Below are 15,282 nucleotides of genomic sequence, written 5' to 3'. Positions count from 1 at the left end.
AAGAAACACCCATATATAAGCTTAATATGATTTACACAAGTAGGAAATGTTCCTAGATCCTGAAACAACAATCCTGTTGAGCAGTCAGTGTTTTTTAGGGTTAGGCCCTGTTGATGCCATAACATTCCCTACTTGTGTGAATAACACTGTGCGTATACAGCATACTGTAAATTCACTGTTTTGGCTGGTATTTGTCCTCTTTTTTTTGCCTTTGCTGCCGGACAGTGAACAAGAAGTACCGTGGATCACATGGTAAGATATCTCAGAAAACCAAGTTCAAACCCACACCAGTGGAGAACATTTGTTTTTATCTTGTTTTTATGCACTAATTAAAATACATGTACAAGTCTGTAAAACCATTAGTGCCATCTTAACACACAGCTCTGTTCTCCTATGAAATGTCTTGGATTTTACAGCTAATTCAATGAAATGGCGTTTCCAGCTCTGTGGATAACAACAATCAAACTTGTGGTGTTCATGGGAAATAATTGATTACAAGCAGTTTGAAGAATCCATAATGAATGTCAAGACTTGCAGATCGTGGTCAAATTTTTATAATATACACATTCCATATTCAACTTAAAGGGATAGTTCACTCAAAAGTAAAAATTATGCCATCATTTAAATGATTGTCGTTTTTGGGTGAACTATCCCTTTAATGCACCATTGTATGACAAAATCATTGCTACTGTAGTAACACAAAGTATTACTTTGACTCAAACCCATGACTAGCTATTCAAAGAACAGAATCAGCAGCCCAAGAACAGTCATAATACAATTACTTGAATTTGAGCCTCAGAAGAGATACACCGAAAATGAGAGAATGTAACCTAATATTCATAAACTAATATAATTCACATATATGTAAAGGATGAAGTTTATTTGTCCAGTGGTGATCATGTGATAAAAAGAGGGAATTGGGCTGTTTACCGCATCCCTGATGAATTTAGTATGATTATTGCCTCCCATGGCCACAGGTGAGGCAACTTATCCATTGAAGCAGAAGTAGGCAGTCAGAGGGTCCCCTGAAACACGCTTCACGCCTCACATATGATAACACTGCAGGATTTTCGCTCTTGCCGCTCCAAAAACAAATATGAGTCTTCAAATAATATCTTAGTGTATTGCAAAGAGTTGCCCCATCTGCAAATACAGAGGGAGGGAGGGAGAGAGGCCCATGCGCCCCATGCAATCTGTTTCGGTATCGGCTGTTACCAACACGAAAGCCCGCTGGAGACTTGGTTATAAGAAACACATTCCTGTTTACAATATGTCGGAGATTTAGCTTAAATTAGCATTACACCTGTGATTTGTGAGAATTCTAAGGAACTTTAAGGCATTTATGGATGTTTTCCATGCTTCCTTCTCATTGAAACATTTGGTTCAGTCCACATGGTGTTTATGTGACATAGAGAAGTTTGTCTTTTCTGTCAAGAAATACTTCAACCTTGCAATATTGTAATATTTGCTGGAATTGTAGCCCAAAGTACAAACATAAATCATAAAGCGAAATGCAATCTTTAGCAGTGACCTTTAATATTCTTTTTGTGAATATTAAAGGTCACTGACAATATTCAGATTAAAGCTTGGCCAATTTTTCAATTAAACTATTACATTCGGTTCCCTCCATCCTGAATATGTGCTTATGACCTCTGTATGCTCCTTGGCATATTTAATAAGTCACATCAGATGCTAACGGTAATTGGAGCGTCCCGTCCCTTTTAGGACTTACTACGGTATTGCATGAAGTTACTGACAAGTTCCAATTTTTGAGCTCTTTCATGCGTTTCGTCAAATTCGACATCAAAGGCTTGATTCTAGTATTCGACTTAGTTATTTAAATCCTCATTATCATAAGATTTCAATATTTTAGACATTCTCTAATTTTCCTCTGGATAGAATGAAGCTGATTTAATAGGCAATATTAAATTTTTCACTATTAGACGAGAGATGTGCTTGGGTCGTTTTAAAAATGTAAAAAGCATATTTTCATGCAAGAATGACTTCGCATAACAGCCGGAGGAGGGGTGGGGAGGAATCCCACCGTTTGGAGCATGTTATAGGACCACTGCCAAAAGATTAATTATTCAAATTATTCTGTGTCAGGCAAGCATAAAACATAAAGAGCTGAACTCTGTCTTTTGTCTTTTTCCGAGTGGTGATACCACGACACATGTTGGCTGATTTAGGAAAGATCCCACTTTATGTTTCCCATTAAAAATCTGTTGTTTTATATTATTAACTTCAAATTGGGGACATAACTGATTATTAATTTAAACGCAAATGTATTTTAGATCCTTGCTAAAAGAACAAAAACAAAAACCAGCTTAAACCTGCCTAGCCCAGCCAAACTGTTAAGGCTGTTTGTTTGTTTTTTATATATATAGGTTTGTGGGGATTTTGGGTACTTTTGGACCATTCAAACCAACTAAATCAACTTGGCCAGGCTGAAAGACCAGTAAACCACCTTAGGCTGGTTTAAAAAAAATGGTTTGTTTTGTAGTATCATATGTACATCTAAACTTCTCCCTCTCTCTTTTTAACCTTCTCCCTGGTTAGATTCAGAGGCCCCTGCGGACCCTGTGGCTCCAGTCATTGTAATTCCACCCCGAAACACTACGGTGGTGGCCGGGGTCACTGAGGCCACGCTGGAGTGTGTAGCTAATGCACGGTGAGTACGGCTATATGGACACACGCTGTTCCCAGCAGCACGCAGTTCATTTGACACTCGTTTACCTCGGACAGGTTCACAACCATCAATATTCAGACTGTCTTTCTCCATTTAACCTTCATTTCAAAGCCGTTATTATAATAGTTGCTAAAGTAACACGTACAGTGCATTGAACGTGTTTTCCAGAAACATCAGTGATCAACAGGATATATACTGTATATTATACAGTAGTCAACATTTGAAGTGGATCAAAACCTTTCATCAAATTCATACATGAATTTTGAACAATACCCGTTCTTGTCTTAGGACAACTTTGAGGAACTTTTTTGATCCACTTCAAATGTTTACTGCAGTAAAATTTTAAACTTGTAAGATTTTTGTAAAGTTTTTGAAAGAAGTCTCTTATGCTCACCATGGCTGCATCTGTTTGATCATGAAAACAGTAATATTGTGAAATATAACATTATAAATTACTTTACTGTCACTTTAAATGTGCATTTGCTGAAAATAAGTATTAATTTCTTATTAAAAAAGGTTGGTTCTACAATGGTTCTACTATCACTTCTAAGTTACAATTTTGGCAAAACCTTACATGTCCTGAGTAGTTAATGTCACCTTGGTGACAAGTTCGCAACAACAAAGCTCAGTAAATGTTTTTTTTGTTTTTTTTTCCACTGTTGTTCTCCACAGTCCGGTTGAGAAGCTCAATTTGGTGTGGCGAAGAAACGGCGTGGAAGTGGCCAGCGGTGTGGGCTCCTTCAGCCGACGCTTGACCATCATCAATCCCACCAGTGCCGATGTGGGCATGTATGTGTGCGAAGCCTCGCTTTTGGACAGCAGTGTGAAGCCGGCGGAGGCCAGAGCCTTCCTCACTATCACAGGTAAATCACCTCGTCCAATAAAAGCTCCATTTCTTCTCTCCGACACAATGCTTTCACAGCTGTACGTCTGCAGAGAAAATCCACCGTCTTAATGGTTCCACTCAGTGGGGAGTGATGAACAGCAAAGCCCTCTGATAGGTATAGCACTACATTACTGCGCATAAAACCTCAAATTACACACTGTATTAGCTGAGCTAAGAGCTTTTAGGAGAGCCTCAGGCATTACAGCTATCGGTCACAGCGTTCTATGAGAATATCACCAGGTAATACTACACATTAGGATCTTCCTGAATACACACCGCTGAAGTGCCATCAGACCTATTTCCAAGTCATCTGATTTACTTAAAAAAACAGAAAGTGCACATAATTTGTAGTCTTTTGTTGAAATAACGGTGTGTAAGGAGATAAATGTTGGAGTTATCATATCTTTAGGACAGCTCAATGCATTAGAAAAAGGGAAGCTGCATCTGCAAACATCTTTGTGTGTTACATGAATACAATCTTAATTTAATAGAGTAGAGTAGATTGGTACCTAAAGAAGCCATTTCTACCTCATCTGACATGTAAAATTACTTTATCTAATGTAGTCATAGTATAATGTTCAAATAAAAGTGGTCTAATATTTAATAGTATTACTAATATTTATATACTATTATCATTATTAGTGCTGCTGTTGTTGTTATTAGTAATATAGACACATAAGCTATGATTATTATTAATGATATGAAATAATGAAAATTTTTTGTTATTATTATTATTATTATTAATAAATGTTCCTAAATAATATTCTATTGTATAATAAAATATACAAAAGACGTATAATAACTATAATTATAATAATAATAATAGTAGTATAATTAATTTTAAAATATTAATATAATAATAAAAAAATGTAATTAATAAATAATTTTCTTGAACAAATGCTTATATTACTACACAAAGCACATTATTCAGATGGAAAACATTTTTGAGTAATTTAACAGCAATTGTAAGGCCAGTAACACTTTATTCCGATGGTCCACTTTAGACTTTTTACTAACTATAAATAGCTTTGCAACTAGCAAACTCATTTAGAGTATTAGTAGACAGTCTACTTAATATCTGCTAACTCTTTATTTTGATGTTCACCAACAGACATTCTACTGACTATAAGTAATTTTGCAACTGCATGTCAGCTTATTCTATCAACCTGCACCTTAACACCGAACCCTAACCTAACAGTCTATTACAGCCAACTAATTTTTTTTTTTTAATCAAGGTCTCTTTTATTTTCAGGTATAACAAACAAAGGAAATACAATTCACACATGAAATAGTCAAATCTAGTTCAGCCTACTAATATTTGAATGAGTTAGTTGACGTGCAGTTGACAAGTTACTAGTAAAATGTCTAAAGTGGACCATCAAAATAAAGTGTAACCATAAGGCCTGCTGTATCACTTGTGACCTATATATCATGCCAAAGATTAATTCATTGTCCAAATTTGTCTTCATCTCTTAGCGAGCGACAGCAGCATACAACAAGATTCTCAATTTCTTAATTAGCTGTTCCTGAATAATTTCGCCTTACGTTTTCTCTGATTAATGTTAGTGTCAGGCTGAATTCAGTCTTTTATATTTATATTTAAATATATTTATAGCTACAGTACATATATTTAACACATACTGAGTACAGGCAGTACTGCTTCTCTTTACAGTTATATAAGGAAACCCATTGAGCTAAACAGCATATTAAATATTTATGCCTCACATCGGTGTCCATTTGAGAGTCCAGCTGACAGGTGTTCTGAACTCCATGTGAAGTCCAATACATATGTATAGACAGACGAATCCGTAACAGGAGGAATATATTACACTAGGCAAGACTGAGTGGATGAGAATTGATGAATGTGGGCTGTCAGTATGGCGCTACACATAAGTCAGGAGCTTAGTGACTGTTTGGGTGTCTGAATTATATTCAAGATCTCTAAGTATGCATTTATTCATCTGCTTATTTGTGTAAAAAAATGCACTTCAGATTTTTGATGGTCTGCGAGTCTTTCTCAGGAAACATGCATCAGAGTTATGTCTCTCAAGCGTAAATCTCTAGAATAATATCTCTCTTAAGCTGTACATTATAAGAGATTAATTTCTTGTAAAACTATTAAAGAGATCTATGAAATAGCTCATAGAAAATACATCAATGAATGTGCTTTCTCACCCCGATTTCCATGATTAAAGCATCTAAATAACTGATTAAAGGAATAATTTACCCAGAAATGAAAAGTTTATTTTCCTTCCTGTCACTCCAAATCAGTGTTATTTCTTTTCATTTTCAATGAATAACAACTTAAAGGTGCGGTGTGCATTGGTTGAGTCAGTCTTGCTGTTGTCTGGCTGATCAGGATACTCAAACAAACACCTTTTTTTAAAGTGTAACAGAATGTTAATACGTTTTAGGGAAATCAAACTATGAATCGTATACTTATAGTTGATTCTGCATATTAACCTGTACTTTAACATAAAAAAACCCACAATGATATTAACTGAAATCAAAATCATACCCTTAGGAGTACAGCAGCTTGTTACTGGGGCAGTACCCTTAAAAGGGCAAATTTGTACCACATCTATGCCTAAAAAGTATATATAATGTACCGTAGAGTAGTAATATCATTAAGCTACTTCTATTAAACTTTAATGGGTAAAAAAAAATCCTTTATTCTTTAAGGGTACTGCCCTAGTGACAAACTGTTGTACCACCAAGGGTACACTGTCTGCATGTTTTTCTGAGAGTGATATGAATTTAGAAGACTTTGAAGAAGTATGGACTACATGTCTGAAAGTGCAGCGTGAACACTCTGACTAATATCTCCTTTTGCTTTCTACTGAAGATTTGTAACAACATAGAGGTGAGGGGTTGAATGACTTCAGATTTTTCAAGTCGACATTTATGTGATTAAAGTTGAGTCGAGGTCAAGTAGTCGCTGATAACGTCATTGATGAACAATTAAGCCTCAACCTCCAGCTGAGATTCAAACGCAGGTTGCCTTGTGCACTGCTATGGCATATGACACAGCGTATGTCATAACAGCTTATTTTTATCAGTTCTTTTGTCTTTGGGTTGTTATATTTCTTGCAGATTTCTGCTCATTTTAAATCAGATACAGATACAATAGCACGGTAAAGATTACGTTTATATGAATGCATTAGTGAGAGAGCGATTGCGTGGCAGCATCTCTCTACGAATAGTAAAGCTGTGGGTTTTAGTAAAGAAATATATGCTAGAACTTTTCAGTTTCTAAGCTATTTTATTGATAAATCACAGAGCAGTGTTGACAATACATTTCTGCGCTACTGAATGTTTCTGTGCGCGTGATCTGTCCGTTATCTGCGAGCTACTGTCTGTATGTGTGTGCGTTACAATGCAGCAGCGCATTTGTTTAGAACGGCGATTAATTTAAATAATCTGTTTAAAATCTGTATTCTCCGAATCAATTTTGAGCATCCAGATGGTACAATCAAACATATCTTGTTGAGCGCTCTCGGAGTATGGATTTATTTGTCATTTTTACTGTTGGAAACGGAGCGTAAAAGTACTTCAAAGATTTCTTATCCTGTTGCGCCCTCTATAGGCCATGACCAGCGACTAGTTGACGTCAAGCTTAAAGGATTAGTTCACTTTTAAAAAAACTTTTGCTGATAATTTACTCACCCCCATGTCATCCAAGATGTCCATGTCTTTCTTTCTTCAGTCGAAAAGAAATTAATGTTTTTGATGAAAACATTCCAGGATTTTTCTCCATATAATGCACTTCAATGGTAGCCAAACGGTTCAAGGTCTAAATGACCGTTTCAGTTCAGCTTCAAAGGGCTTTAAACGATACCAGACGATGAATAAGGGTCTTATCTAGCGAAACGATCTGTCATTTCAAAAATAAATAAAAAAGTTAAAGTTTTATAGGCACAAATGCTCGCCTTGCGAACTCTCCTGTTCGAACTCGTTCATCAAAATGAACGAGTCAATGACTCGAAAAAAGATTCGTTCATTTTGATGAACGAGTTCGAACAGGAGAGTTCGCAAGGCGAGCATTTGTGCCTATAAAACTTTAACTTTTTTATTTATTTTTTTAGACCTTGAACCGTTTGGCTACCATTGAAGTGCATTATATGGAGAAAAATCCTGGAATGTTTTCATCAAAAACATTAATTTCTTTTCGACTGAAGAAAGAAAGACATGGACATCTTGGATGACATGGGGGTGAGTAAATTATCAGCAAAAGTTTTTTAAAAAGTGAACTACTCCTTTAAGCATCATGGCAGAGCATTAAAGTTGACTAGTCTGTGCAATCCCTATGTATTTTATGGGTGAACCATTCCTTTAAAAAAACAACAACATTCATACAGACCTGATTACAGTATAATGTGAACATAATAAATAGCAGATTTCCCTCATGACAGACTCATAACAGATGGTTTATAAGCATGAAATCTATAATGTAAGACTGCAGCATTGGGAAGTTTCAGTGGCCATCTGTGCCTCTGCAGGAAGTCCAAACATTACAGTAGAGGACGTTGTGTATTAGGTGAGGGAAGTGAATGAAACATGCCCAACAGTGCTCTCAGTCTTAATGCGACCCTTCCACATGTCTGACTGCCGAAGACACGTGACTACATTAAGCACAGAAGCCGAGCATTTCAATCTTGACAATGTTTATGAATTCATTACTTTTGCTCCAGTAAACGTTCAGTTGCTACAGAAAAGGGAATAAATTTGTCCCACGCCCATCTGCGCTCAACGAAAATACACTTTTTAAGAAAATACGTTGAATTCCACTGACTGAATCACTCAATTCATTCTGAAGCCGTTTTTTTTTTTCATTTCAATACCTCGAAAACGTCCTTCTATTGTATTCAGTTGAGAAATGTCAGTGTTCTCAAATAAGCTTGTTTGCTTTTGCAGAAGCACCCTATTTCACCACTGAGCCCAGGAGGAAGATGATGGGAGAGGTGGAGAAAAGTGTGGATATCCAGTGCCAAGCTCGAGGTGAGTGCTTTACCTGTAGGACTTAAACTGAGGGGGCTGGATTGATTCGAGGTTTAAAAGTATACTCTCCAATATGCTTTACACACAAAAGACATACCGAACACTTCAGCCCCCCTCTGATCCATGCGCTTCATCGAGCACTCTGAGCTTTTGTAGTCAGTAATCTTAGTTATGTAAAGGTATTTATAGCTATTTTCGCATTGCATTCTTTGCGCTGCCAACAACCGTTGTGAATTAACTCCCAGGAGCGCCGTGCGGGTCTATTAACCAACCCCAAAAAGCTGCGTCCTGCTCTGTTTGGGGGTGATTTATTAAATCGGTACATTTAGAGGATGTCAGCATCCCTCCGTCGAAGACAAATGGCAGCCTTTCAGACGAGTGGCAAAGAGTTTACGATTAGCTGTGAGATATGAGGTGTTGATGGGAAGGGGCTTAAACCATTATCATTATAGCGTGGAAAGATGGCTGATGAAATGGTATTGGTTTTCTTTCAGAAATATTCTCTAGCTTTCTAATAGTGCTGAAATGGAAAGTCAGCCCAACTGTTATACCCGTACTTATGATATTTGTCCGTTGAGGTTCAGTTTCGGCTCAGCTGCAATTTCAGCGAGGGGTAAAAATGATCCCTCAGCATCAGATGGGCTGTGAGAAATAAAAACAAGCGAGTCACCCCGCCGTATCCTCAAGAGCAGAAAGTGGAATCAATCCATTACCTCTCTTATGTGCTGCTTCTGGGACTCTTCTCGCTTTTTTTATGTGGCTGGATTGAAAGGAATCCTTTTGTTTTGAGAAGTTATATCTCTCCAGAGCAGAATCAGAAGTCTCCAGCTCTAAAGGATCAAGGAAAAGACTATACACATGCCCAGAGCCCCTCGCTCTTTTGATACGTCTTGGAAAATTTGCACGGCAAAGTCTGCGGCTGTTTGGTGCCGAGTGGAGCTTGATACAGCCGTTAACCACAGGCGAAGAGTGCTAAATGAGTTTGAATAATACAATCTGGTGGCCTTCTCTTGATACAGACGAGAGCCACAGCGAGTGATGATTTTCTCTGTTAGCTCTTTCAGCCGTTACTTAAATCATCCCCCCCGAGAGTGCACTTTTCCAAGCTGCTAGAATATTCTTAGAAGCGTGCTAGCCGAATCTGTTTGGAGGCTTAAGGCCTCAGATCATCTCATTTCCACTTGACACTTCATCTTTTTTTATATCCTACAAAGAGAGCATCTAGCATTTTCAAAATTAGACCTTTGAGTGTGTATAATAAAGAGTGTTTAGACCAGCGCGGTCCGTGCGGCTTCATACTGCACAGGCCTTCGCTTCCAAAGGGAAGAATGGGGATAAACATAGTGTGATTTCACGTTAGCAAAACGGATTCACTGAAACTGGGAAGTTTATACAATATAATGCCGCCTCAGTCAATATACCAACAGTACTAGATGGCTTTAGTTTTAACAATTATCTATCTATCTATCTATCTATCTATCTATCTATCTATCTATCTATCTATCTATCTATCTATCTATCTATCTATCTATCTATCTATCTATCTATCTATCTATCTATCTATCTATCTATCTGTCTGTCTGTCTGTCTGTCTGTCTGTCTATCTATCTATCTGACCTATCTATCTATCTGTCTATCTGTCTGTCTGTCTGTCTGTCGTTCTATTTGTATGTCGTTATATCTATCTATCTATCTATCTATCTATCTATCTATCTATCTATCTATCTATCTATCTATCTATCTATCTATCTATCTATCTATCTATCTATCTATCTATCTGTCTGTCTGTCTATCTGTATATCTGTCTGTCTGTCGTTCTATTTGTATGTCGTTCTATTTGTATGTCGTTATATCTATCTATCTGTCTGTCTATCTGTCTGTCTATCTGTCTATCTGTTTATCTGTTTATCTGTCTGTCTGTCTATCTGTCTGTCTATCTGTTTATCTGTCTGTCTGTCTATCTGTCTGTCGTTCTATTTGTATGTCATTATATCTATCTATCTGTCTATCTGTCCGTCTATCTGTCTGTCTGTCGTTCTATTTGTATGTCGTTATATCTATCTATCTGTCTATCTGTCTGTCTATCTGTCTATCTATCTATCTGTCTGTCTGTCTATCTGTCTGTCGTTCTATTTGTATGTCATTATATCTATCTATCTGTCTATCTGTCTGTCTGTCTATCTGTCTGTCTGTCGTTCTATTTGTATGTCGTTATATCTATCTGTCTATCTGTCTGTCTATCTGTCTGTCTGTCTGTCTGTCGTTCTATTTGTATGTCGTTATATCTATCTATCTATCTGTCTATCTATCTGTCTATCTATCGGTCTATCTGTCTGTCTGTCTGTCTGTCTGTCGTTCTATTTGTATGTCGTTATATCTATCTATCTGTCTATCTGTCTGTCTGTCTATCTGTCTGTCTGTCGTTCTATTTGTATGTCGTTATATCTATCTATCTATCTGTCTATCTATCTGTCTGTCTATCTGTCTATCTGTCTGTCTGTCTGTATGTCTGTCTGTCGTTCTATTTGTATGTCGTTATATCTATCTATCTATCTGTCTATCTATCGGTCTATCTGTCTGTCTGTCTGTCTGTCGTTCTATTTGTATGTCGTTATATCTATCTGTCTATCTATCTGTCTGTCTATCTGTCTATCTGTCTGTCTGTCTGTATGTCTGTCTGTCGTTCTATTTGTATGTCGTTATATCTATCTGTCTATCTGTCTGTCTCTCTGTCTGTCGTTCTATTTGTATGTCGTTATATCTATCTATCTATCTGTCGTTCTATCTATCTGTCTGTCTGTCTGTCGTTCTATCTATCTGTTTGCCTGTCTGTCATTCTATTTATCTGTCTGCCTGTCTGTCGTTCTATTTATCTGTGTGTCTGTCTGTCTGTCATCTGTCTGGCTATTGTCAAAATGGCTTGATACTTTAAAGAATGCATGATGTCCTTCATACAGTCAAGATTTCCACTTCTGGCAACAGCAAAGCACCCCCATAACAAGACTGGAGCACCTCCATTTTTGACCATGGAGATGGTGTTCTTCTGCTCAGAAGCTTTGCCTTTTTTGCACCAGAAATTCCACTTATCCATGTGTCCAAAAAGTTCCAGTTTGGTCACATCACTACATAAAACATTCTTCCATAACTCCACAGGTCTATCCAAATTAATTTGAGCATATTCAAGTCAGCCTTTTATGTTCTTCTTGGTCAAGAGTGGCATTCGGCAAGATGTGCCAACATGAAGGTCATACATGTATAGTGTTTTTCTTATACTCTGCACTGAAATGTTTTTCTCTCCTTTCATCAGATCATCTTGCAAGTCTTTGGCAGTAAATTGAGGGTTTTTATCAGTTGCTCTGATCAAACATTTTATTCCCATTAATGATATTGTGCTTTTTCTTCAACACCCTCAAAGGTTTTCTAGTACAACCAATTTTAAACTTATGAATAAGGCTGCCAGCTGTGTCTCTAGGAACTTTTAGTGGTTTGGAAATCTTCTTATAGCCATAGACTTTCCAATGTAATAAAAAAATGTGTTCTCTATAGCTTTTGTGATAGCTCTTTTGACTTATATATATATGTGTGTGTGTGTGTGTGTGTGTGTGTGTGTGTGTGTGTGTGTGTGTGTGTTATGTATTGGCTCATGCATCATGCATCTTTACATTTTATAACTAAATGATTTTCCAATTTTTTTTCTGTTTTTGTAAGCTTTCTATATAGTTCCATCCCATTTTTAAAGCTTTTTACATTTTTAATAAGCTTTTTTCTATAAAAGATTTAATATCCTGGTTACATTTATAATTTAATTTCAACCTTCTGAACCCAACTGTTCAATTGCTACCTTCATCTGACCCATCATGATCATGACCCATCATGTTGTGTTTTTAACTCACAGGGGTGCCCATGCCCAAGCTGGAGTGGTATAAAGATGCTGTTCCCCTCAGTAAACTCAACAACCCTCGCTACAGGGTCATCTCCAGCATGGGTCTTCAGGTCAGGAAGGTACAGCCCAGCGATGCCGGAATCTTCCAGTGCTTTGCCAGGAACTCGGCCGGAGAGGCTCAGGTCCACACTTACCTGGACGTCACGAGTGAGTCTGACCCCGAAGCCAGGCAGGGGGGCGTCATGCATTCTTTAATCGCACATTTTTCAGACTTACTGTTATTAATTACTGACACACAAACAATCAAGACGTTGCCAAGGGTATTAGATGTGACCAGCTGTAAAGTGCACCTTCTCTCAGCCGTTGCACAGCAGTTCCTCGGCGTGACAGATGTGTTGTTCCTAATCTACGGACATGTGATTCTCACTCCTTTCTGTAAGAGATACAACAGTGCAACTCCCTGTGGAGAGGCCTGTCTGGAGTTGATTACATCGTAGTGTTTGTCAGGGCACTGCCCCGATCTGTACATGAGGGCATTAAGACCCACTCAGAGGAGCACTCTCATCACACAGATAATTACCACAGCAGTCGGCACATATTTTACTGCATGTAGATTGCCGTAATGATTTTAACTTTCAGCCGCATTGACCTTTGAATCATTCGATTGTCCGTGATTGTGCAGAATATTTTGGGGAATGGAGCTTGTTTATTAAAAAGAACAATATTTCATTTTTAAAAAAGTTTTACGTCCTTACAATGTTCAGGGTCAGAAAAATGTAGAAAAATAAAAATGTAAAACCCAAACTGTTTTGGAGCATAAAACGTTCTCTAATAAGGTGAACTTCAGAGTAAAAGTAAATAAATAAAATGGTACAAAAATTTAGAATAAGGAGCCTTACAGATAAGCTATTCATTTCAGCCCTTAAAAAAGTAAGGAGGTAAGAAAAAAAATGCTGCTCTGAATAGCTGAAAATCTCTTCTTGCATATTGATTGTGCATATCTAGACTCGCTCATTGACCGGCAATTCAATCAAAGCTGTGTTAGTTCTTCCGCAGGCTTTATTATTCCTGTATAGATCTGTTTCATCCGCAAGTGATCAAGGACAAATACAGTGGATGAATGTTAGTGTGGTCCATAATTACTTACCAGGCCTTTATCTCCCCAGAGAGATGGGGTCATCGTACAAAACATCAGAGCATATTGAGCATGTTGATTTTCAATGACATGCTAACTCTGATTTTTAAGTGTGGAACATTGTGTCAGGATGTACACTTTAAGTGCTCTAGGAAAGATAGCGCTGGCATACCTTTAGAATACATGAATTTGAGAGATATTGAGGTTTATTTTACATATGCGAGTAATGTGTAAATACAAGATGTGTCATAAATAAATCAAGACTTTGCTATGTGTAAAGGCACGTTCACACCAAGAATGATAACAATAAAGATAACCATAACGATGACTATATTAGCGTCTAAATGCTCTGTTTATTCTAAGGTTTGGGGAATGGAATGATTGGTCAATGTTTTTATCATTTATCAGCTGGGGGGAAAAAATGTTTTAAAAAAATGATTCCAAGGATATTTTTTCTCTGTGCCGTTATCATTATATTTGTGGTGTGGACACATTTAGTGTGCTAATCTTTTATATTAAGATTTCTAGGACTATATCTTTATCGTTATCATTATAGCTACAGTATAACACAAAAGATATAGTTCTAAAAATCACTACTAAAATAATTACTAAAAATTACTAGATTACTAAGACTGATTTATGGCATAATTTTAGATTTTGGTTATAGTGCCATGCCCTACCGTGGCATCAGTATTCGTGTGATAAAAAATGATGTAAAGGAATTGGAAACCAAGCTGTGATGTGTTTTATGTTCCTGCCTCGACTGTTCCAAATGAACATGGCACATATTCAACAATGCATCCAAACAGTTATCATTTGCTCTCCAGCAGCAATACGCTTTACTTTTCCAAATGGAAATACCTGTTCATTTACCCATCTCTGCCTATTAAAAATGACCTTGCAACTCCACATTGGGCACCCAATCAGAACAGTGTAATTAGAAGCATGCCAGTTGTTTACTGTCTCCGATTTGAAACACAAATTTACAGTCCCGGATCGCAATAAAAAGCACCAGTAGTGTTTTGATGGACATAATATTGTTTGAATACCATTTATTGGCTGTTGTTTGGCCTCCTGTAATAATTTGCTTGTTCCTGTGGGGGTGTGTGGGTGGACTGCATTAAGCGTGAATGTGGGGTTATTGAACGGATGTGGCTTTTTCTCGTCCTGATTAAAAATGTGACTGTGTTCTGCAGGTATGGCTCCTGACTTCACCGCTTCACCGGTCAATATCACTGTCACAGACGGAGCGGTGGCTATGTTCACCTGTCAGGTATCTGGTGCACCTAAAGCAGCCATCATCTGGAAGAGAGGTAATGCTAGTTCAATGCGATGTTTGATTTGAGCATTTAACATTTTAATTCATTAATGAATGAGGCTTAAATCACGTCTGAGCTCTTTCCCAAAGCTTGGGAGTTGCCTTCCTGCCTACTGCCTGCAGTGGAGTATCTTAAAGACCCCCTGTGGTTAATGTTGTTTATATGTCTATGTGGTGTTTTTAATATGCTTTAAGACAAACCATGTGCAAATGCATAAGTCAACACCATTGCTGAGTATTTTCTCCTCAAAACTGCAGTAAAAAAAAGACGGTCTCAAAAACACGGTTTGACATTGCCAGTGTTTCTGACATCACAAACTACCCTGTAACTAGTCTCGCGTAGCCAGACCTTCAGACTGACGGCTGAAGGTCT

At 37.5% G+C, this 15,282-nt stretch overlaps 1 protein-coding gene across 3 annotated transcripts in view; it reads left to right on the top strand.

Moving 5' to 3' along the window:
* The window catches only part of sdk1a (sidekick cell adhesion molecule 1a), a 363,622-nt gene that overhangs the window by 239,731 nt on the left and 108,609 nt on the right, over positions 1 to 15,282 (top strand). For 2 of the 3 annotated variants that reach the window (XM_056261643.1, XM_056261642.1), the window contains exons 6-11: positions 226 to 252; positions 2,560 to 2,671; positions 3,362 to 3,552; positions 8,490 to 8,573; positions 12,469 to 12,663; positions 14,788 to 14,904. In XM_056261643.1, coding sequence (XP_056117618.1) covers positions 226 to 252; positions 2,560 to 2,671; positions 3,362 to 3,552; positions 8,490 to 8,573; positions 12,469 to 12,663; positions 14,788 to 14,904 — 726 coding nt within the window. The remainder of the gene's footprint in view (positions 1 to 225; positions 253 to 2,559; positions 2,672 to 3,361; positions 3,553 to 8,489; positions 8,574 to 12,468; positions 12,664 to 14,787; positions 14,905 to 15,282) is intronic. The other variant, XM_056261644.1, reaches the window with a different exon arrangement.

This window comes from Rhinichthys klamathensis, unplaced genomic scaffold, assembly GCF_029890125.1.
Source record: "Rhinichthys klamathensis goyatoka isolate OS25496 unplaced genomic scaffold, OSU_Roscu_1.1 h1tg000184l_1, whole genome shotgun sequence".
Classification (NCBI taxonomy): domain Eukaryota; kingdom Metazoa; phylum Chordata; class Actinopteri; order Cypriniformes; family Leuciscidae; genus Rhinichthys; species Rhinichthys klamathensis.
The sequence above is the reverse complement of the archived record's forward strand: the minus strand, read 5'-3'. Positions and strand labels throughout refer to the sequence as shown.